Source organism: Coenobita brevimanus, chromosome 88 (genome assembly GCF_032717465.1).
Source record: "Coenobita brevimanus isolate Jiangsu-jjx chromosome 88, ASM3271746v2, whole genome shotgun sequence".
NCBI lineage: Eukaryota > Metazoa > Arthropoda > Malacostraca > Decapoda > Coenobitidae > Coenobita > Coenobita brevimanus.
Window position 1 is genome coordinate 7,016,348 of NC_137041.1, and position 25,332 is coordinate 7,041,679.

Sequence of the window (25,332 nt, forward strand, 5' to 3'; positions counted from 1 at the left end):
TACCTCATATGCGGCTTGCATTTTGGCCTGTGCAGACCTTCACTGTACCTCAGATGAAGTCTGCAGCTTGGCAAGCATTAAACCCCACGAAAGGGGGATAATGGGTTGCAGGAGAAGAGCAGCTTCAACCAGCAGTTCACCAAGGTTACTGTCCAGATAAGCCCAGGGCCACAACAACAAAAGGAGCAAGAATATATTTTAAAAGATGTCTGTATTGAATGGGTTAATGCATGATGTGAGTCAACATAAAGTGAAGGAATAAAAGACATTTTTTCCTGAGGAAAGATGACCAAGGTTCTCCATCCATCCATCCTTCATCCAATCCTACATTGCCCCACGAGAAGCATAGAAGCCCGAGGCTAGGTAAGTTGGTCCTGACATTTAAGATGAGAGTGACCAGCCTCACTCATTCCTGAGTGGCATTATGTGAACAATAAACCCCAACCACCCCTTGGATATAAATCTTCACCGGCTCAGTCCGACTGGAGTGCCATAATTACCCACTAAACCACCAGGCGCCAAATTTTGGTTATATGGTTACCACCCAGCATTGTAAATGGTTTCCTGGTGTACAGAAACCATTTGGCTTGTCACTCAGTGTGGAGTCACCCACAGGCAGAAGGAAGAGGAAAGAATGAAGGAAAGAAAGACAGAAGTGGGAGTGTAAAGTCACACATAGGCAGAAGGACGAGGAAAGAATGAAGAAAAGAAAAACAGAAGAGGATGGAGAGAAAGATGGATGGAGGAGAGGAAAGGGCAGACACCCAAGAGTAGCACTACATCGAGTGAGTGGAAGGTGAGTGCCCCCACCTACCACTACCATGGTTCTAAATAGTAAAAAATTATATAAATCAATAAATAAAAAGCCAAAATCAAGAATAAGGGTTAAAATAGGTAAGTGTACTACCAGTGCTACCTGTCATTTCTGAGGTAAACAGAATCTTACACAATAATGGTGCAATGGGAGAATGTGTCCTAGCACTGTTGTTCAACTCTGCACTAATAATTTTGTATCAATGACAAAATCATATTTGTATAATCTAGGCCAAAGGTTTAGGCTGTATGCAAATTAATGTTACTGCCTTTATTTCTTATGGCCATCATCAGTAAGAAATATAAAACTACTAGGAAAAGCATGCCTAAAAAATCATCATCACTACCCTTTTTCCTACCTGAATAATCAAACATAACACAAAGAACATAATCAGAAACAGAAGTAGCATTAAAAACAGAAATAGGAACTGGTCTGCACCATGTAACTTAATCCCTTTAGTCCAATGACATTTTATATTCTATTCTTGCTATCTTCAGATGATTTAATTCAGCTAAGAGGGAGAGAGACTTCAGGTTGTGGAGGGGTTCATGGTGACTATTTCTAATCCCATCACTGCAATGGTCTCTCACAAACTTAAAAAAAAAAAAAAAAATCATCCAGAGGTATCAAGCAGAAAATAAAAAATCACTGGCTTGAAGAGATTAAGTAGAACACAAACTCAGGTGCTTTAAGAAATGCAAATAGGTTCCTTCACAATAATTTATTTGATATCAATTTGGCGATAGATTCTTGTTTATTTAATACATGTATCACAGTTTACATACAAAATATTACAAAACAGAGCTGATCCTATACAATGACTACACATGTGAGAGAGAGGCACAGAAATATATGTAAGCTAGTTGAAGTTGTTTAGCTTTACTGTGAGTTTAGACGGCCGGACAGAGCGAGGCGGCCTTGGCTCCTGGTTCTTATAGTGTCTACACATGCACACTTACAATCAACTGTTCCTCGTAATTCACATTTAATTTCACAAGGAGAGTGAGAAAAGATGAATATGATCTGCAGCATCAATTCTCTATTACCTCATTTGCAGCATAAACTTTTTACCTCTGCAAGAAGAACAGCATAATGCCCCTCATATCCTCTCTGCATAAGCACAATACAGCTCACAATAGTTTCCTTCTCCTACGTCGTTTGTTTTTGCACAAAGAATAAAAAATGTGCGATGACTCTACACTCCCCTCATCATTCCTGTCAAGACAAATCAGAGTTATGAGGGAAGATTTTCCAGGCTCCTTGCCCTTCCTGTAAATACTAATGTGAATTATGAGAGAGAATTCTACATGCCCCATCTTTCCTGCAAAAACAAATGCAAGTTATGAGAAGAGGATGATCATAAGTGTGTTTGTGATTTTCAACCCTGGTTCTCTATGGCTACACACGCAAACTTAAAACCTCTTTCAACCTGATCAGGGAAAACATGGTAACTCAGTAATACTATTTTTTTTTCTTTTCAGTGCAGTAAAAATCTTCGTATACCATGTTCTATCTAACCGGCCTTCCATTCCGTGTTCACTTCCAAGTCTGATTAGGAGTAGATGAATTCTGCTTTGTTTTTTTGAAGTTTGTAACTCAGGTCAACATACAACAAGAGTACATTAAAAAATAAATGAACTCAGAATAAGGCCCTCACAGTAACTGTAAGTAATGAGATAATAATAAATGTATATCAATGACTTAACAGCAATAGGATCACATCAGAATATTATAACATTACAAAAACATGGAAGCAAACTTTGTGCTAAACTTATAAAACACAAAATAAATATGTAGAAAAAAGCAAGACAACACTGTAGTTATCTGCCTATATTTAAGATAATCTAATGCAATGAGGATCAAGCAGTTTCCGGCAACAGGATTGATGATACAGAGGGAAAAAACTATATGAGAACAAAGCATAACTGAGAAAAAGCATAATTACATAATAGCTTGTTAACTCCCTTACTTACAATGACAGATTTATTTTATTCTAGCTACCAATCAGATGATTTGATACACTTTAGGGGGAGACTTCTTCCAGTGAACGGAGTAACATAGGCTAACCCTAACCTTTCATTCAGAATTTTCTAAGCTGAATCTATGGGGAGACCTCTTATGGTGAAGGGATACATGGAGGCTATACCAAATCCCTCCAGTTTAAGTCTCTCCAAAGCTGAATAAAATCGTCTGTGATGATAGGGATAAAATAAATATATCCTGGTGCTGCAGGGATTAACTGACATAGGGGGTTCAGAGTCTTGTAGTGATGGTGTGCTGAGGAGTAACCTGAGGCACATGGGAGCTACAACGTGGGTCAAATCACGTTAGAGCCAGCGTATCAAGCTTTGCCTCATCGTCACCTTGCATTATCACCACTCATGAAATTAGTCTTAACCCTACATTATCATCATCAGCCTGACCTTTATTTTTTACCATACAAACTGGTATTTAGCCAGAACTCTGTCATGCAATTCAAAGTCAAAATACCAGTTACTATCAGTTATGGTATAAGCATTTTTTTTTTATGTTTATTTTTTCACAAATACTTGTTGGTCACAGTAAAATACGAGTGGGTAAACTACCCTTGTCAAAATGTGGCATTGATACATTTCATGAACTCTGAACCAAGTAGCTGTCTGCAACAAAAGACAAAAAACATACAGTACTTAGCCGCATCAGTTTTGCCATATTGCTTGAAGTTTTATATCTGAAATAAGTTCTGTTTTTTCACTATGAGAAACATCCTCTTAACTCACTTGTGTTGACTTCAAGTGTCCTTAACTGTGCCTATCTACAACAAAATTCTCATAAAAAGTGCAATAAATACGTTCACTCAAGGAGAACACTGGCAGTCACGTACTATCACAAGCAAGAGTTCCCTGCCAGTTATCTGCCAGCATTAAGTGTACAAACATTTCTCAGTCGTACTCAAACGTCTGCAAGTATTCTTCATTATATTCTTGTTTATCTTGTGTACAAACTTTCATGTAACACTTTACATCATCATAAATGGCAGAGAAGTGATGGCAAACTTTTGATCATGATAGTACAAAAGAGTTAATGTCCACAGAACTCCACAGTCTCAGCAGCAGGAGCCGACCGGCCACTTCATGCATGTCATATAAATATCCCACACCACACATTTGCATTCCTCTCAGCAGGATGATCAAAACACACTATGATATAAACAGTGTTCTAGTGATAAAAGCAGGGTGTATCATCACAGCCCTGACAATGAATGCAGGATTGTGCACTTAAGTTTTTGTCACACCAGTTCAGGGGTGGTGACAAAGGCTCCTCCTGCTTGAGAATTGACTAGGATGATGGGCTTTGAGTCGGCATGAGAGAGGGCAGGAGGGACCAGGTTACACCATCTCGGCCTTTGCAACACTCCAGTCCTCATGATTATCAGCTTAATGTAAAATTATCTATGGTAATGATTATCATGAGTATGGTTTGCCACGCACACATCTACATTCATAAAGCATAAAGGCCTTTAATGGGTTTTAAAGCACTATACACATATGTACAAGAGTCTAACTGTACAGAGGCCCTAGCAGTGGCTGTAGGTAGGTGGGGGTGGGTGTCGCTCCACCTGGGCAGTGCCAGTGTTTTCATGGATAGGTGCTAGGGGAGGTTTCAGCTTGCACACCACCTGTTCTCCACTCAGCACTGCCACAGTCATCTCCCCTAACTGCTGGAGCTGTTGCAAGTCTCTGTGCCGTTGTGCCGCCTCCCAATTGCGCAAGTTTGGTTCACTGAGGGGATGCACCACAGGAAGAGGGTGTCCTTGGGCTGTTAGCATCGCCTGGGTGTACTGAGGCAATGTCTCCAACTGTCGTCCTCCATCCAGCAAGTGTCCACCACCCATCAAATGAGGTCCCACGTCCATGTACTGGTGGTTGGCGATGTGGCCATTACCAGGAGGGAGGGCATGAGCTGAGGTCACGGCTGCATGAGTCATGGGCAAAATATGGCCGGAGCTGACCACAGTATGATCAAGGGGTCCACCCATACCTAGCCTGCCCCCTGGCAGTGTGTGGGTCTGAGGGTCTTCAAGGCAGTCCTGCTGGCGGTAGCGTCCTTTGAAGCGAGGGTCATGCTGTTGCTGGTGGTGGTGTGGGGCAGCATGACGGTCTGGCAGGGTGTATGGCAGGAGGGGACGATGATCACTATAACTGCGCGATGACTGGCGAGAAATGTCTGAACTGTGACGGCGTCCATCCTCATCACTCATGTCGCTTACTTGTAGTTCTGAACGACCCTCACGCTCAATTTCCTCATACACAGGGTCTGCCCCTCCCTCTAAACCATTCTGACGAGCAGCTGGCACTCCATCAGGGATCTCTGTGTATGTATGGTTCCAAGGGGAGTGTGTACGATGGCCACGGGAGCTGCTGGTGGAGGCTGGGAGGCGGAGTGTTGATGTGTCTCCTACCAAGCGGTAGTCAGGAAGAAGAGCCTCTGGACCTGGCACTGGCTGGATGTGGTTGCCTGTGACACTGTTGTTGGCAGCTGATGTGGTGGCGGCAGCAGAGTTGGCAGTGGTGTAGGGATTGACGAGGTGGTCCTGGGGCAGGTGTGGGGCCACATTGTTGTTGAGGCGCAGGGAGGACAGCTTGGGGGCAGGACCTGTGCGGGGAGAGTCCTCCTGCTCTGACCCACCATGCCCACTGTCACGCCCACACGACTTAAACGAGTACTTCTGAAACAATTATCTCTTTAGCTCTGTGCCTTAAAAGTTAGAGTAATAAAGCAAGTATGATTATCATAATTAATTTTTCATTAAAACCAACAGTATGAAAAAATATCTGAATGTATTATCTTTCTTCGAAAAAATGTATATTTGAAAGCATGCCAAATACACACACATACATTTCAGACATGATACTCTTGAAATTATGAAGATCAACGTATTAGACACTAAAACTACATTAGCTATCTACAGTATCCATGCACACCTGTCAGCATTAACTGTTGGATTAAAATGCCCATAATAATAGCATACAGTATATTAGCACTGTTTTTCAAACCTACTGTCGATCATCATATACAGTACTTCTTTTCCATGTATGACAGAGGGCAAGTGTTGAGGCAAGGAGGGGCAGCATGAGACCTTGCACAGTCCTGGGCAGTTTTATGGTAAACCATGCAATCTTCACAATGCGGACTAGTCATCTTAAGACAGCACAGCCAGTCCATGACAACAGTGATACAGTAGGCCCTTAGCACAGGTAGCTTCCATGATTTAGTGATACAGCAGGGTCTTAGTTCGCACAAGCAGCTTCCATACACACTGTCAATTAACCTCGCACAGCCCATAGATGTTCCCACACATTTACTTTACAGTTCAGTGAACATCAGAGCAGCCCACGATTCTGACTACAGCAGCCTTTAGCCAGCCATTCTAAGCAGTACTCCAGTCTTTAAATAATCCATGGCTGATCATCTGCTATGCGGAGTGGTGGTGGTGTATTCAGAAGCACACTCAATCCACAGACAAAAAGTCATGGGTTTGATTCCTTTGCTAACCACAAGACCTTTGGGAAGGTATCATTATCCCAGTCTGTTCAGATGCAGAACAAAAACAGAAACCTGGTTTTTGTAAGGCGATGACTGCATGTTGGCCTGTGGGAATGTTTGTTGGGTGCTTTCCTTGTCAGTAATGCTCTGGTGTGTGAGGCTGAGGGCTGTGTGGGGGCTGATGTGGGTGAACTGAGGACACGCCAAGGTTGGAGTGTGCCCTCACCTCATCTTCGTGGTCGTGAGCTGTGGTGCGAGCATGTAGTGTGTGGTGGAGACGAGCTGAACGGTTGCTGTTGTTCCTCTGGGGGGTACGGGAGAGGGATCCCCTGGTAAGAGAGCCTGCCCTGAGGGGTCCTGTTGTGGCAGGTAGTTGGGGACTCGAGGAGGTGGTCGTGCTGCCCTTGCTGCCCCTCCGAGTCCAACGACCGGTTGTTAGTCGTGGCACCAGCTGAGGGAGACACATCTGTCAATGCCCTCAACACTCACCCTCAACACAGCTCTAAATATGCAACACTGGACTATGCACACTAAAATATGATGATTCAAGTTTATACTGTGCTTTTACTTTAAGAGTCAATTACAACCTGAATTAGTTTGATTAGTAAAAACTGATTAGAACTTGCAATTTAACCCCTTTAAGCCTGGGGACATCCTTTACATTGAATTCTTGTTTTCTCTTGATGATTTTATTCAGCTCAGATCAGACTTTTCGTAACCGAGGACTGACTTTTAGCCTTTACATTCCCTCCTCTACAAAGTAGCTCCTCTAAGCTGAATAAAATCATCTGACAGCATCATGAACAAGTGTCAAAAATGACATCACCATACTGAAGGGGTTAATTTTAATTCTACATTCCACCCAAAACCCTTAAATGTTATGCAGGCTGATATGAATGATTGGGGTTTAGGTTAGAGAGGTAAGGATGCAGGATTAAGGATGCTATGGAAGGATATTTAACACCATCACCTTTATTTATCCCGACCCTTGGCAAGCCAGATGGGGGACTGTGGGGGTTAACTCTACACTCTATTACTGTAGTTAAAAAAAGCTACTAAACGTATTATTAATCTGCATCCCTTTTGCCCAAGGACGTCATTTGTATTTCCTTGTTACCACCAGATCATTTCATGCAACTTAATAGAGACTTTTCCACCTGGAGGGGTTGGATACAGCCTTCATATACCTTAGAGAGCTCTCTAAAATTAATAAAACCATCTCACAGTTGCAAGAAATAAACTGGAAAAAAAATGCCCATGGATGTCTATTATATTCTTGCTACCTCCAGATGATTTCATTTAGTTTAGAAGACACAAGTTAAATGTTAATGAAGGCCTCAGCAAACTCCTTCATTCCAAAAAGCTCTCCTTAACAGACTGAAGTCATCTCATAGCAGCAAGGAATAAATCACATAAAAAGACGTCATTGAGGTGCAATGGGCTATGTGACTCATCTCGTTGCACCCAGGAAACTAATAAATGCAACCTGCCCCTCTTCTGCAGCACCAACACCCTTCCAGACACCTCTATTGCATGGGAGTTAATGCAAGAAGAAAAAGAAAAACAGACAGAAAGAGAGAAAGGAACTATTGATCCATATTCTCAGTAGCACTTAACCCTTTGTGACATACTCTGCATAATACACTTGTATATTCCCTTGTATTTTATTCATGTCTTTGTAATTTTGATATACTGTACTTTGCACCAGTAATATACAAGCAGCTGTTATGCAGTTCAGTCCAAGGACATCATTTTCATTTCATTCTCGCTAACCACAGACTATTTAGCTTTGGGGAGATTTCTTGGTGGAAGAGTGTAATGGAGAATGATTCCAACTCTCCACACCAAGAAGTTTCCCAAATGTTAAATACTGTATAATCATCTGCGGGTGGCTTGAGAAAATGTAGACGTCACTAGGCCCTGAAAAGGTTAAGATGTAGTAGGCAAAATAATTCATCAAAGAAGAGGTGCTATGGATTTTCCTAGGACAACAAGAATACAGCCCATCACATCTGATGAAACAAACCAGCAATCATCATCACTGAACTGATACTGTATTTACTAAATCAAGTTAGTTCACAGCAATAACAGGAGGGCATATCTAGCTATGCCCAAAGACTTGATGCCACAATAACTGTCCATCTCAAAACACCTTGTAAGAAACGAGAAATAGAACCAATAAAAATAATATATAAATTAAGCGACACATTCTCAGCATCAAACACACAACAAAACAGACATCAGAAAAACTCCTGAAGTGACAAAAATTATCAATCATAAAAAAAAAAAAACTGAAAACACGAAAGCAAACCATTACGCCATATTTGAAAGAAAACCATCAAAAAGTTATCCACTTCAACAATATCCCCGCTGGAACACAAACGATCATGACAATATACCAAATTAACTTGTGATGAAAGGAAAATCCACTCTAGAAAAATTTAACATCACACCACATCAACACAAACAATCAGAAACGGACAGTCACAGGTACCATCACCATAACTGGCCTGAACATTACATCCTGCCATTTTTCTTCACACACCATGGAAAAAAGCCTGTATACTTCATCTCTCCTCACATGAATACTCTCATGAATTAACACCATTTTACAAAGAAACTCTTCTCTAAACTCACTTTTCTTTAAGTGGCCACAGTAGCTGCAGTACCTGGATAAATGCTATATTTATTAATTGTTACATTCACTTTTAACTCACTACTTGACTGTGGCTACTAAGCACACAATATTAATAAGACTCCTCATAGGTGACGGGTTGGAAATAATATCCACCAACCCTTCCACCAGAAGGACTTTGGACGGTCTTTGTAGCGTATCCACGACCAAGCTGTAGACGGAACTGTTATTCTCTAGCGAAGGTGCTATAAAGGCACCATGCCGGCTGGAAGGGTTAAGAGGGGATGGGCTGGAACAGATAAATGGGGGATGGGGTGGGAGCAGGAGGAAGCAAACTAAGGAGTGGCAAGACGTGGGGTGAAGGAAGTTTGAGGAGGGATACGGGAGTCCAGAAAGGGTAAGAATGAGCTAGGAAAAGTGGAAGGGAAAAGGCAACCAAGTAAAGGGGAGAGGGAATGGTGAGAATATGAGAGGTAAAACTGGAGAATAGTACAAGTATGAATGGGTCTGGGAGAAGTGAAAAAAAGGAAGATGCAGAAAGGGAGAAAGAGGTGAGAAGAGGTGAGAGAGAAGTGGAGAAGTAGAGGGGAAAATGCAGGGTGAGGAGGGGGATCAAGGTGGGGTGAAGGAGGGGATCAGGGAGAGGAGAGAAGGGTGGTCGGGGAGGGGTGAGAGGTGAGGAGGATCAAGAAGGGGTGAGATGCGAGGGGGATCAAGAAAGGGTGAGATGTGAGGGGGATCGAGGAGGGGTGAGGGATCAGAAAGCGGTGAAGGGAGTTGGGGTGGGGGATGAGGATGAAGGGGGGCAGGGGTAACTACCGTGAGACCACAATTACCATTAGGGGCGTCTTGGATTCCTCTAGAGCGAAAGAATGAGGTCAGACGGCCAGGTGCGGGCAGGCTATTACGAAAAAGCTGGGTTCAGGTGGTGGGTTCAGTGGGTGTTCATGTGGGTGGGTTCATGTGGGTAGGTTCAGGTGGGTGGATTCATGTGGGTTTTGAGGGTGGGTACAGTGGGTGGGTTTATGTGGGTGGGTTTATGTGGGTGGGGCGATGGGGGCAGGAAAAAGAAGTGGAAGTGGCTCGTAAAAAAGTGAGTCTAGTGAGTAGGGAAGTGAGTGTGGTGGGTGGGGAAGTGGGTGCTGTGTGTGAGAAATTTAGTATGTGGGTGGGGAAGTGGGTGTAGATGGTGGGGATGTAGATGCATGGGGTTAGGAAGTGGGTACAGAGGGTGGGGCAATGGATGTAATAGGTGGGAAAGTGGGTTTGGGGGAAGTGGGTCTGGTAGGTGGGAAAGTGGGTGAAGTGGGAAAGTGGGTGAAGTGGGAAAGTGAGTGAAGTGGTTAAGATGGTGGGGCAGAACGAAGAAGCGAGTGTCCGGGACTGAAGGGTGGGTGCAGGTGGGTGGAGAAATGGGTGGGAAGAGGGTTTCAGTGGACGAGGAAATGAGTGGAGAGAGGGTTTCAGTGGGTGGAGAAATGGGTGGAGAGAAAGTTTCAGTGGGTGGGGAAATAGGTGGAGAGAGGGTTTCAGTGGGTGGGGAAATAGGTGGAGAGAGGGTTTCAGTGGGCGAGGAAATGAGTGGAGAGAGGGTTTCAGTGGGTGGGGAAATGGGTGGAGAGAGGGTTTCAGTGGGTGGGGAAATGGGTGGAGAGAGGGGTTCAGTAGTGGGGAAATAGGTTGGCTATAGTAGGACTCGTCTAGGTTTGCAGCTATGGTGTGGGCCGCACCTGTGTACAGTGATGCCACGTTTTCTATACCGTTATCTCTCTCTCTCTCTCTCTCTCTCTCCTGGCGGGAGATGAGCCACCCTGAGTACTTTTGATTCTTTTATAAGTTGTTTATAATTGTGCTTTCATTTGTTATTTTGGTTTTGTTATATTTAGTGATATTTATCATTTTTTGTATACGGCGACAGATGACCGTTATCTCTCTCTCTCTCTCTCCTGGCGGGAGATGTGAGCCACCCTGAGTACTTTTGATTCTTTTATAAGTTGTTTATAATTGTGCTTTCATTTGTTATTTTGGTTTTGTTATATTTAGTGATATTTATCATTTTTTGTATACGGCGACAGATGACCCGTTATTGCAGTACCATGATTGATTTTCATTCATTCATTCTCTTTCCCCTTCCTCCATCTCTCTCTCCACACCACCCCTGAGGTCAAGGCCACCGACTGGGTGTGGAAGTGTTGCCGCTCGCGAGTGAATAATGTTTTTTTTTTTCTTTACTTCAGTATTGGCATATGCCTACTATTTTGTCCTACATATTAGCTTATTATTATAAATGTGATTATTCCTCGCCCTTAAAATTACGGTAAAAGCCAGTAAATGTGAGCATTTTTCCCTAGCAACACCTGTACAAGCTATGCTTGGGTCTATGGAGGTACGTACTTTACCTTAGGCCAGACTGGGTGTGTCAGTGTTGCCTCTCACAAGAATTATATGAATTATTTCTTTTACTTTGGATATTGGCATATTTCTTCTTTTTTCAGGCTCATTCTCTTATATCCATAACTGTAGTATTATTACCCGCCCTAAAACTACGCTAAAAAACATTAAAAGTGACTACAATTTCTTTTAGCAACACTGTACAATATGTATGCTATGTTTTTGTGTTACTGTATAAATATTTTAGGCATAATAAGATTACTGTTGATTCATCCATCAAAATACACGTGTAAGTTTTATTCATCTGAACTTATCGTATTTGTGTTGCCTTGTACATAAATAGCTTCCGTTTCACATCGCAAGTTGGGGAAACGTGGCAACATTGTACAGTACACAGGTGCGGGCCACACCACAGCTGCAAACGTAGGCGAGTCCTACTATAGGGGAGTAGTGAGGCGTTGATCAGCTGAATAAAATGTCTCGTGATAGCTAAAACAATGATCAGGTGTCTGCTGTATAAAATCGTCTCGTGATTGCTGAAACAATAGTCGGGCGTTTGCTGTATAAAATAATTTCGTTACGGCTACAAGAATAGTTGGATGTTCGCTGTACAAAATAGTTTCGTGATAGCTAAAATAATAATCAGGTATTCGCTGTACAAAATCGTCTGGAATTAAATGAATGGTATACACTGTCGATGGCTGAATCAAATCGTCCGGCGTTAGCAAAAATAAAATCATTACGCAACGCTATTGTACTCATTTATTTTAAATTTAATTTGCCGATTTCTCTATGAGGTGGATTTGTAAACTACAGATGACTGACAGTGGGCAGTGGTGGGTGGATGTGGGCAATGGTGGGTGGATGTGGGCAATGGTGGGTGGACGTGGGATGTTGGTGGTATGTAATGGTGTGTAGAAGTGGAGAGTGCACTGGAAGTGGGTTATGAAATAGGATGAGTGTATGCATATATGTGTGTATGGATAGATGGGTTATTAAGGCAGGTTGACTGGATGCTGGAGGGTGGGTAGGAGATAGCTAGGTAGGAAGATGCGTGAGTAGGTAAGCGGACTGGCGACTGGAAAAATGGATCGATGGTTAGGTGAAAGACTGGATCAGTGAATGGGTGGGTGGATGGATGGATAGGCAGGTGAAAAAATGAATAACCAAATGGATGGATGACTGGATGTGTTATGCAAGCAGATGGATTGGATGCTGGTGGGTGGGTTAAGATATGTAGGTTGGTAATCAGGTAGGAGGATGCATGAGTAGGTTTGTGGATGGGCGGGTGGATGGGTAGGTAGATAGGAGGGTAGGTAGATAGGCAGGTAGGAAGATAGGGAAGTAGTAAGACAGACTGAAGATAGGTAAGTAGGTATGTAGGTAGGTGGGTGCATAGAATAAGGGTGAGTGGAGGATAAGTAGACAGGCAAATAGGTAGATATAATAACAGGAAGTCAGGTATGTAAGACAGAAGATGGGTTAGATGTGGGTGGATAGACTGGCAGTTGGGAAGAAATAGTTAAGTAGGTAGATAGGTAGGTAGGTAGATAAGTAGACAGATGGGTAAGTAGGCAGACAGGTAGGTAGGTAGGTAAATACAGTAGGCGGATATATGGGTGGGCTGAAAGTAAGTGGGTGGGCTATGGGTGGGCGGTGGGTGGGCGGAACGATGGTAGGAACTCCACTACCAGCCGCTGAAGGCAATTACCATTAAAGTGATTCCAACTCGCCCTTCCTTCCTTCCCCTCGGACTAAAACTTTTCCTACGGACTCTGCTGAATTCCTCCCACCACCCACCCACGCCTCCACCCCCTAAACCAGTCCCTCCCACCTCCATCCACTCAAACCCCACCCCTTCACCCTCTGATCAGTTCCCCCCTCCAAAGCCACTAAGATCAGACCCCATTCAGTCCCATAACCCCTAACTTACCCTCTCCAGCCCCCTCAACCCCCTAACTTACCCCCTCCAGCCACCTCAGCCCCCCAGCTTACCCTCCTCCAGCCCCATAACCCCTAACTTACACCCTCCAGTCCCCAAAGTCCCTGAACTTACACCTTCCATCCTCTCAACCCCCTAACTTACACTCACTAGTCTCCCAAGTCCCTAAACTTGCCCCCTTCCACCTCCTAACTCCCCCACCCAACCCACCTCCCCTTCACAGGTCCTGACATTCGTTTAAAAAATTTACATATATATATATACTGTATATATATATACTTTTTTTTTTTTTTTTTATGCGAGGAAGAAGGAACCAAAGGCCATGAGCCCGCAGTAACAGTTCCCTCCAAGAGAAAAACAAAACACAATATAGAGCCAAATTCAAGATCCGATCATTTTGAGATGCCTGGACACACTGCGTTTGAAAGACTGGAGATCATAGGCAGCAGGAAATACAGACAGAGGGAGACAGTTCCAGAGCTGACCTGTTGCATAAATGAAAGACTGGGAGTAACGGTTAACTCTTGCATTAGAGAGTTGGACAGAAAAAGGATGAGAGTTTGCTGCCAGACGGGTGCTACGCGCCCGTCGTAGAGGTGGAGGAATGCAAGCAGACAGTTCAGAGGAGCAGTGACCATTAAAGTAGCGATAGAAAAGAGATAAAGATGCAAGCAGATGGATTGGATGCTGGTGGGTGGGTTAAGATATGTAGGTTGGTAATCAGGTAGGAGGATGCATGAGTAGGTTTGTGGATGGGCGGGTGGATGGGTAGGTAGATAGGAGGGTAGGTAGATAGGCAGGTAGGAAGATAGGGAAGTAGTAAGACAGACTGAAGATAGGTAAGTAGGTATGTAGGTAGGTGGGTGCATAGAATAAGGGTGGTTGGAGGATAAGTAGACAGGCAAATAGGTAGATATAATAACATATACGATGACGTCTTTTTTTTCATGCTTTTTTTTAAATCTCCACCGATTTTATTTCGACGGTGTTACTCTTGCTATCTCCATACGATTTTATGCGGATTAGGAGAGGCTTTCCGAACTGGAGGGGTTATATATAGTCTTGACCCTTTCGTTACTAGAGGTTCTTTCCGAAGTTACATAAAATCATCTGGAATTAGCATGAATAAAATGGAAGAAAATAGTCATCGAAGTGAAGTAGTTTTTGACAATGCAATCTCTCACAAAGTTACAAATTAATCGTGACAGTTTTTATTAAGAAATATTATTATGCATCACTTTGTGGAAAAATGTTTAAAATCACAAAGACCATTTTTGCTGTTGTCGGCACGTAAAAAGTTCATATTTTTCAAGAAAACAAGAAACGTCACCCCCAAGAAATTCCGCCAAAAAATTCTCCCGTCGCTTGACAAAATGTTTGGATAATTATGCAAAAGTCGTCACGTTCTTGAAAGTGTGGCATGTTGGGGGTTATGGTGTTCTTTTTTTCCTTGGCCTTGATTCTCTCTTCCATGGTTTTCTTCTCCTTGCCTCATTCCTGCATTTTTCTTATTCTGCGCTGCTGTTACTCGACTCCCTCCCTATCCTGTTTTGTTCCAGACTAATTCCTCTTTGGCTCAGTCTTTCTCTCCCCTCCCCCCTCCACATACACACACTTTTCCCTTCTCTCCCTCGTTCCCTGTCGACCGTTTTTTTTTTTTTTTCCCCCTTTCTTTCTTTTTATTGTCGTTTTTCCTCCCTGCACTGTTCTGTCCCTGCCTTGTCCTCGCCTTCCACCTGCTTAGTGTTGTCTTTCTTCGTACACTTTTTCTTTTTCCTCCCTCTCCTGCGTTTTTCTTGCTTCTCCAACTCCTTGTCCTATAAGATCCTCTCCTCCGCTACTCCAACTCCCAACCCTACACAAACCCGTCTCTGCTCCCCTGCCAACCCCAACCCCTCGTCGCAACAACCCCAAACCTACCCCGTCTCTCCCATCTGCTACGCCACGTCCACCACCCACCCTGCCCCGTCCTCGCTTCCCGGCCTACACAATCCAGTCTCAGTCTGCCGAGTGCCGCACCCCGTTGCAATAACCCAACTCCTGCCCCGTCTCTTCCCTGTCCCGTCATGTCTGCCACTTGCCCCCTTTTTCTGACTTCACGGTCCCATCCTGCTCCTGTCCTTGCAAATTCCCGTCACGTGCGTTTCTCTGCCTCTAACCCCGTCGTGCCCTGACCTCTTCTCTTCCTCCTTTCCTAGGCCACTATGTATTCCTCACTAAGTCCTACTTATTCCTGCCTCCCCAGCTCCATCGCTTTTCATTCCAACCGTTCCAATTCCACCTAATCCCTTCTCCAGTCCAGCCTCAACCCCAACTCCTTCCCACCTCCCCAGTCTTACCATATATCCTTTCTTCCCTAACCCCACATTATCACTCCTCAACCCCACTTCATCACGTTTCTACCTTCTTCACCCTACCCCCTATGTCCTTCCTTCCAAACCAAACTTCCGTTCCTTCCCTGCTCCGTCCTCAACCTCACCTCACCTCATTCCAGTATACCCAACCCTTCCCAACCTCGTCTCTACCACCTCAACCTCATCCCACTCTCCTCCCTACCTTCCCAATCCCACACCATTTCTTTCCTTCCCTTCCCATTCTGCCTCGTCTTTACATCCCTACCCCAATCCCCCTCTCGTCCCTACTCCCCAACTCCACACCGTCTCAGCCTTCCTCACTCTCCCCTCCAACCACCCCACACCCTTCCTCCCTAATCCCACTCCACCTCACCCTTCCCTACTCCTTCCCCAAGACCACCCCACTCCATCCCCGCACTCCACGCTGTGACTGTGACGGACAAGGCTATTACTGCTGCGTCTGTTGTGTAGGAAGCAACTTGGGTTTTCTGCAGTGCCGCTCTTGTTCTTGTTTCAGCTGATGGTGGGCTGAAGGATGCTCTCGTTCTCTCTCTCTCTCTCTCTCTCTCTAAATATGTGTCTTTAGCCTACTTGCACACCCCCTCTTTACAAACTACATAAACATTATATTCACTGTGCTTACTTCCATCTATCTGTTTAGTTTCTCTCTCTCTCTCTCTAAACAGCCTAGCTATCATTTCACCTACTCTACCTCTATACCCCTTAGTTGTATCTATCTTTAGTCAATTAGCATCCTCCTCTCTCTACAAACAGTACTGTCTGTCTATCCACCAAGCCTGCCTCAGTCCATCTATCTATCTATCTATCTAATCAGTGTCTATCCTTAATCCACCTCTCCCTCTCTCTCTCTCTCTTATCTATCCGTCTATCCACCGACCCTGCCTCAATCCATCTATCTCTATCTGTCTATCTATCCGTCTCATCAGTGTCTATCCTCAGCCCACGCCTCTCCCTCTCTACAAACAGCCGCACTCTCGCGGATCAACATCCGAGAAACAAACAGGGAAGCCAAACAAACACGCTCTCCCCCGAAAACACACACCGCACCGAATCCACCAACACACACGCGCCGGAAAATGAGGCCTGTGATTAACTTATGCGGGGAGATTACACGGGGAAAAAAAGGGGGGGGGGAATCGACTCAGGGATTGAACGGCAAAGCTCAACGTCGTTATGGTAATGCAAATAAGAATGCGTTAAAAATGGATGAGGTTTTGTGTAATGGAATATGAAGCAAAATATCAATGTATATGTGTACGTAGGTAGGTAGGAAGGTGGGTTTATATGTATGTGGGAAGGTAGGTAGGTACGTTTGTATGTATGTATGTATGTGTGTTGGTAGGTACGTAGGTTTGTATGTATATATGTATGAATGGTATGTATGTACGTATGTATGTATGTACTTATGTATGTACGTACGTATGTACTGTGTGTATGTATCAATGTATGGTGTATGTATATGTGTATGTATGGCGTATGTGTATATGTATGTATGAATGGCGTATGTATGCACGTATGGTTTGTGTGTATATATATATATATATATATATATATATATATATATATATATATATATATATATATATATATATATCTATCTATCTATCTATCTATCTATCTATATATATATATATATATATATATATATATATATATATATGTACTGTAGCGGCCGGCTAGCATATATACCTGATACAGACGAGTGGCTCTACTCCACACGTTAAAGCCTAGTATACAACTCTTGGCTTTCTTTTCGAGTATCATCCACAATAAAATAATAAAAAAACACCAAAAGTTAATGACAAGGTTAAAAACAGAACCAAAAATCTAAAGGTTGATTGTTTTTCGAGCATATAGTTGAATAAAACTAAGATACCATAGCTTCTGAAAAACTAAGTACAATATACAGTAAAATACAAAGAAATAAAACCACTCTATCTATTCATGTCAATCCATCTATTTATATATCTATTCATCCATCCATCCATCCATCTATCTACCTGCCTATCTAACTATCTTACTATCTTTCATCCATCCATCCATCTATCCATCCATCCATCTATCTGTCTGTCTTACTATCTATTTATAATACAAGGATGGCTGTCTTTTCGTATATTAACGTCAATAAATGAAAATTACACCCAAAAGAAAAGCGCCATTTATCTCTGGGTGAAAATGTGAGGGGAATGGTGTGAAGCCGTTTTAAGAGAGGGTTGGTTATACGTCCTGACATGACTATCAAAATATCGCGCCCATTCCCGGTCCTCGTTTCATTTCGACTGTGACATACGACCTCCCCCTCACACCCCACACACCACCCCCCCCTCTCTCTCTCTCTCTCTTTCTCTCCACTACTCCCCCTCAGTGGTTTACCTCACTCCCCACTTTTCTACTCCACCTCCCCCCCTCCTCTCTTTCCACCACCCCTTAACCTCCACCCCACTCCCCAACTACCCCTTCAGCCTCCCCTCCCCCTCTCCCCACACTCTGGCTCACCTTATCCCACTCCCACTCCTCCCCTGACCCCTGAACCAAAGCTCTCTCTCTCTCTCTCTCTCTCTCTCTCTCTCTGACAATGTTAATCGTGTTGTTTTCAATTTTGGCGAGGGGTAAATTGGCCCCACAGAGCAATTACGTTTATCGATGGCTTTTTTTGAAAGGGGAGGGGCAGCGGGAGGGGGGTCGACAAAAAAAAAAAAATCAATTGTATACATGCATCACGGGACCTGTACTAATGTCGCTCTCGTTGTCCATTATTCCGCCATTAAAACCCCTTCAGTACCATGACACCGTTCATTTTCAATTCTTCCCACCACCAGAGTTACATTATTTAGTTTACACGGCTTTTCAAACGGGAGAGTTACAATATAGCCTTTATCTGGACTTTCACTACTAGGTATCTTCCGTAAGTTGAATATAAACCCTCAGAGGCAGATTGAAAAAAAAAATAATAATAAAAATAAAAATAAATAAGACTGCTGGCTCGGGGTACATTATCACAGCAGTACATTTTTTTTTTTTTTTTCATACGACTGTTTACACATTACTAGACCAGCACAGCTTTAACACACCGCCTTCATCGCTGTTTATTTATCAACCAATGCTGTAATTTTCAGCTGTACAGAGCAGTCAAGGCATAGTCTGCTGTACATTCTTAACCAGCTGAGCATATTTCTTTCACATAATTCGAACACCTGTACAGTCCATAAACCTAGCCCAAGCCATTTTTTATTTTACGTTTGCAATGCAGGTGGTTCCGTTTTCTTCATAATATTCCAAAAAATCTCATAAACAAAATTCATCCTTGCTTCTGTCACTGCCGACTTTCTTAATCGACGCCATCTTTGCATTCATCTCTTCCCCTAATGATTACTTCTGTTGATATGCATACAGGTTAAACTGATCTCTCAAGCAGGCCTCGTAAAAGCCCATCCACCCGTTTGAACTGCAGTTTGTCCTAAAAGAAAAAATAAAATAAAACTAACGATATTTGCTGCAGCTACAACGCAGTACATCAATTTATCAGCTTTACATATCATAAAAACACTTCACATAACAAGTACGTGAAAAATATAGCTAAAATAACACCAGTTTGCCATTACATCACGTGTGCAAGAGCTGGACCTATTATACGTACACATTAAAAAAAAAAAAAAAGGCATCATGGCAGGTTTGTGAAAATATGTCCAAAGCACCAATTTACGTACGCAACAGCTAAACCAAATGAGTAAAAATGTACGCACACAAGCACAAGCTACAAAAAAGTCTCCCATGTCAGGTTTATGTGAAAATACGCGCCAAAACACGAGCGTCCCGTTACATCAACACGGCCCGTATGTACCCGCGTCCTCCCGTGCGTATTTTGTTTCCGCGTATCTCCTTGTTTACCATTACTCTCCCGCTAATGCCAAACCCAACCCGTCCCACCCGGCTTGTGTTTCGGAGTACGGACGCTGCAGTGAGAGGGTTCGGCGCCGGGGAGATGGGAACTAGAGCCGAATTCGTGAGGGATCCTAACCAGTTTTCACGATAAAAAAAAAATCGCTGCAGTAATTCTGTTTCTGTTGTATATTTCATGATACACATGTTTCTGTAGCACTTAAATACCGTGAATTATTATTATTATTATTATTATTTATTGTTGTTGTTGTTACTGTAAATTTCAGGTAATTATCTAATCTGGTTGTGACGTGTTTGGTGGCTACATGAGTCAAGATGAAAATATAAACAAACTAGGGTATCTTATACGAAATCTAATCGCAAGAGTTCATGTAGAGGATAACACGAGCTGGGAAAAAAAAAAAATGGGAACATACTTTACAGTTCATCGAAAATCTGGAGAGGAAGACCGCAAACGAGGTGGAAGGGTAGAATGGAGAGGTATAAGCAGCGACAGACTGGTGCGTAGTTTTTTCACTTTGGTTGACTCGTAACACCTCCCTAACCAGTATCTTTCAGGACATTCCAAGTTAATCTTTTCTTGTATGTTATTTTGCTTCACTCACCCACTGACGCATCCGCCATCCCATCACCCATCCACACATCCATCAGTAACACCCGCTAACATTTTACCGCCCACCACTATCACTCCATTCACCCACCCATGCCCTCACTATTCTATCATCCATCCTATTACCAGATATATACATACAACCATTTCCTCATCCACCATCCACGTACAGTCCTCCCACCTACCAATCTACACCCATATCTTTCCCAAAACCCTCCTATAACATTCTCATCACACACCTACTACCGATCCAACACCCAGTTCACCACCCACCTACAACCATCTTTTTACCCACTTACAACCATCCCGACACCCATCTACACACCCACAACCATCTCATCGCCCACCTACACACCCACACTCATCTCACCACCTACACACAACCCAACGCCCACTTGCACACCCGCAGTCATCTCAACACCTACACCCAACCCATCATCCACCTACATACCAACAGCCCACCCATCACCCACCTACCACCAACATCCCGCCCGTCACCCACCTACACACCCAAAATCATCTTACCACCTATATCCATCACCCACCTACACACCCACGATCATTCCACCACCCATCTACTACCAACATCCCACCTATCACCCACCAACACACCCAAAGTCACCTCTCCACCCACCTACACACCCCAATTCACCTCTCCACCCACCCACTACGCCACCCACCACCCACCTACAAACAGAACCAGGTGGGGGCGACTGATCAGCTCTCCCTGCACCTTATCCCGCATGCATGACTCCACCTTCCGGGAAATTTTGTCCGTGCTCTTGATAGCCGTCTCGGGGCCAAACTAGGTTGATTTCCATGCATGCTCTGTGTGTGTGTGTGTGTGTGTGTGTGTGTGTGTGTGTGTGTGTGTGTGTGTGTGTGTGTGTGTGTGTGTGTGTGTGTGTGTGTGTGTGTGTGTGTGTGTGTGTGTGTGTGTGTGTGTGTGTGTGTGTGTGTGTGTGTGTGTGTGTGTGTGTGTGTGTGTGTGTGTGTGTGTGTGTGTGTGTGTGTGTGTGTGTGTGTGTGTGTGTGTGTGTGTGTGTGTGTGTGTGTGTGTGTGTGTGTGTGTGTGTGTGTGTGTGTGTGTGTGTGTGTGTGTGTGTGTGTGTGTGTGTGTGTGTGTGTGTGTGTGTGTGTGTGTGTGTGTGTGTGTGTGTGTGTGTGTGTGTGTGTGTGTGTGTGTGTGTGTGTGTGTGTGTGTGTGTGTGTGTGTGTGTGTGTGTGTGTGTGTGTGTGTGTGTGTGTGTGTGTGTGTGTGTGTGTGTGTGTGTGTGTGTGTGTGTGTGTGTGTGTGTGTGTGTGTGTGTGTGTGTGTGTGTGTGTGTGTGTGTGTGTGTGTGTGTGTGCGAGAGAGAGAGAGAGAGAGAGAGAGAGAGAGAGAGAGAGAGAGAGAGAGAGAGAGAGAGAGAGAGAGAGAGGTGGACGGGCTGGGGATAGTGGAGGTGGGGCTGGGGATAGCGGAAGTGGGGATGATAAGGATGTGGGAAAGCAGAGGTGCGGTGGAGGTGGGGTGAGGTGGAGGTGGGGTGAGGTGGAGGTGGGGTGAGGTGGAGGTAGGGTAAGGTGGAGGTAGGGTAAGGTGGAGGTGGGATAAGGTGGAGGTGGGGTAAGGTGGAGGTGGGGTAAGGTGGAAGTGGGGTAAGGTGGAGGTGGGGTTAGTACGGATGAGGGGATTAGGCTGAAGTATAGATGTAAGGGTGGGTTAGGCTGGGTTGGGAGCGGAAAGATGAGGATTAGGAAGTAAGATAAGGTCTGGGGAAGCGGGTGATTAGGGTCTGGGGATAAGGAGGCTGGATATAAGGATGAGGGGGTTTGGGTAGGAAGGAAGGGATTGGGGGCTGGTGTGGGGAAGAAGGTGTTGGAGGGTGGAGTGAGGATGAGGGGTTGGGGGTTGGAATGTGGAGAAGAAACTGTGGGTAAACATGTGGAGAAACGGGGGTGTGGTATGGGATGGTAGGGTTCTGGGGTGGTAAGGTTCTGGGGGGGGGGAAGGCGGGGTGGTAGGGGTCTGAAAGGCAGGGTGGGAGTGGTAGAAGTCTTGGTTGGGGTCTGGGGTAAGGCGTGTGGATGGGACTCGTTTCGGGGAGAGGAACTGGGGAGTTGGGGTGTGGGGAGGAGAGAGGCTGAAGGTAGGGGTGTGGGGGAGAGGGGAGGCGGGAGGCAAGGATGTGAGGGAGAGGGGGCTGGAGGTAAAGATGTGAGGAAGGAGGAGGTTGGGGAGTAGCGATGTGGGGAGAATAAATTCAAGAGTAACGATGTGGCGAAGTAGAGGCTGGGGAGTAAGGATGTGAGGAAGAGGAGGTTCAAGGGTACGTATCTAGGGAACGTGAGAGGAGAGGTGACCGGGGAGGGAGCGGCCTGTTACCCTGTCCTTGTGAAAGCACTGGACGCATGAGAAATGAAACAGGCCGTACATATCAGCAGACTCACTATTTTTTGTTCCTCCAAGTGTCTGTCTTCCATTTGTTCCCAAGTTTTTTCCTTCTTCCATTTTTCATATTGTCCTCAACTTCTTTTTGCATTTTCTTCCTCAGTCTTCACCTAGTTCCTATATTTCTCCTTACTCTCATTTTCTTCCTATGTTTTTCCCCTCTCTGCTTCCCACTCCTCGTCTTCGTAATATGCAACTGCAACTGCAGCTATAATGGAATGTTATGAATTGTAAGTGAAAATAATCTCAGTTTTAGCTTGAGAACAGATGTGCATATTATCACCGTGTTACATAAAAAGACTGACGGCGGCAAGTGTTATATCATATTCTGGAATGCCAACAAAAACAGAAGTTATATCTGTAGCATTTTTGGGCTGGCATGTTCCCCCAACATATTCTCAGTTGGTACTTCCCCTGAAATTCCTGAGGGAGTGAACTACTGCTTCATCAATATTAAAGTTTGTGTACTCACTGCAATGCTGGAGGTCTCGAAAGGTCGGGTAGAGTAACAAGTTTAGTGCTGTACCTGAGGCGGCTCCGAGAAACACCTGGAGGACATTGCTGATAATTTTTCCCCTCTCACTGTCAAGAATCTGCCACAACCAAAACCATCAGCAAATATCTCCTGGTGAAAAAATAATACTCTCCCAATGGAAGAATTATACTCTGAACACTGTACGGCACTGCGAAAACAGTAACTCTTGCTCAGGGAAAAAAAAAAAAAAAAAAAAAAAAAAAAAAAAAAAAAACTTTCATAACATGTAATACAATTCTACTGGAGGATGGAGTAACCAAGACTGCAGAGATGACACGAACATTCCATAACCATTATATATAATCCTCTCTGGTGAAAATCTAAAGCCTCTACAAGGCTTGTTGAGAATTATAGAAAAAATTCAAGGCACAGAAATATAATGAATGCTCGAGGTCCGAGAATGAAAACTGAACAGGCGACAGGAACATTCCACAACCAAACCATACAAAAATTCTCACAAGTGCAGAGGAAACTCTACGAGGCTTGCTAAGAATAACAACATGAGAAATAAAATAAATGCCCGAGGCCGAAGGAATGAAAGACTGAAAAAGCGACACCCGCCACCAACACCACTATCTGTTGCAGGCTTCGTCCTATAAACTTCCAATCTGTCGCAACACAGGGACCAAAAACAATTTTTAAAAAAGAGGAATATTTCCACAGGTGTTACAGCTGAACTACATGCCGCACACACAGACACACACATCCTCTTGCAGGCTCCCATCAAGAAAACTTTTTAGGCCTGTATTCATGTTAGTTAAGAAGGCTCCCTAGCAACCCTTTCTTACCAGTTTATTTCAGAATATGGCATGTTATAGTCACTTGTATGTTACTTGTGCAATCTCTGCTAATATTACATAGGTATAACATACAAGAAAATCTCTGGGTGTAGTTGGCAAAATATATCTCACAAAAAAAGTGTTCACAAGCTTCCTAAGGTGAGCTTAGAGGGCATTTTTGCACCTATTCTTTACGAGATCTGTTTTGGAAACTGCACCTTTAAACTGTCTTGTACATCATTTATATATTTTATACTGACATAGCTGCACTGACAACACACAAGAGAATACCAACATGCCGTGTGTTGAAGTAAACTGCCATAAGAAAAAGGTGGGTACATTCTTAGCCAACGAGAATCCGGGTTCTTAAGAGTCAAGGAAAAGGAAGCGTTAATAGCGGGCCTTCTGCCACTAAAGGACCTCTACTTTCCCCACAGTGTCCCCGTCGGTTATAGAAGCTTGTTGTCCCCTTGCAGTTCTGGTGGGAGGGATTAACACCGGTATGCTTGGAGTCCTGGTAGCTGGGGTGCGTGCGGGTCTAAGTAATGCGCTCTCTGGAGATAGTAACAAAAATACCTTTCACACCGTTGCTGCTGTTCTTTGGGGGCTTCTCCGGTTTTCGTGGGGGGACTCTACTCTTGGGCGTGCTTGGGGTGAGGGCGGTGGGGCTGAGTACCGTGGAGGTGACAGGGGTGGTGGAAGGATGGGTGGCAGGGACAGAGGACTGGCCTTCCCTCAGAGATTGCCGGGTAGGATGGGGGTTGGAGGGAGGTAGGTGGTGTGCATTTTTGATATTCGGAGAGTGGGGTGGAGGTGGTGGAGGGGGGTCGAGGGGTGTGGGTGAGGGGTGCTGGAGGCTAGTTGTGGCAATGGTGGTTGTGGCTAGTTGAGATTTGGGCTGGAGGTAGTTAGAGTCATCATGTGTAAGGTGCACTGCCGCAAGGGGGAGCTGAAGTAGGTTGTGGTAGTGGTGATGGTCAACACCCTGAAGGGCCTTGGGGTTACTAGACTGGAGGGAGGAAAGGGCAGCCTGTAGAACGGTGGGATTGAGGGACAGGGCTGAAACAGTCTGGGGGTTGAGGGGGATGGTGTTAGATCGGGGTTGGATGTATTGATGTAAAGCTGCTGTGGCTATGGTGGGACCGGCTGTATCGTAGAGCTGGGACAGAGTAGGGGTGGGTGGAGGGGAGGAGTAGATCTGAGCTGCATTAACCTGCTGGATGTGGAAAGGCAAGGCATTCTGATAATCGGGGGGAGAGGCTGTGGAGGAGGACGTGGATTCACAGGAGGAAGAGGAAGGGTAGACTGGGAGACTTAGGGCAGCATTAAGAGCGAGGGCAGTGGACATGGTGGTCTCATCCAGGGTACTAGGATCAACTTGAGACAGGTGG

The 25,332-nt window shown here is 44.5% G+C and overlaps 1 protein-coding gene across 1 annotated transcript in view; it reads right to left on the minus strand.

Moving 5' to 3' along the window:
* Positions 1-1,576: 1,576 nt before the first annotated feature.
* Positions 1,577-25,332, minus strand: part of LOC145411189 (latrophilin Cirl-like) — a 217,982-nt gene continuing 194,226 nt past the window's right edge. The window contains exons 14-15 of the mRNA XM_080281244.1: positions 6,567-6,791; positions 1,577-5,522 (exon numbers count right to left, since the gene is read on the minus strand). Coding sequence (XP_080137370.1) covers positions 4,371-5,522; positions 6,567-6,791 — 1,377 coding nt within the window. The 3' untranslated portion in view covers positions 1,577-4,370. The remainder of the gene's footprint in view (positions 5,523-6,566; positions 6,792-25,332) is intronic.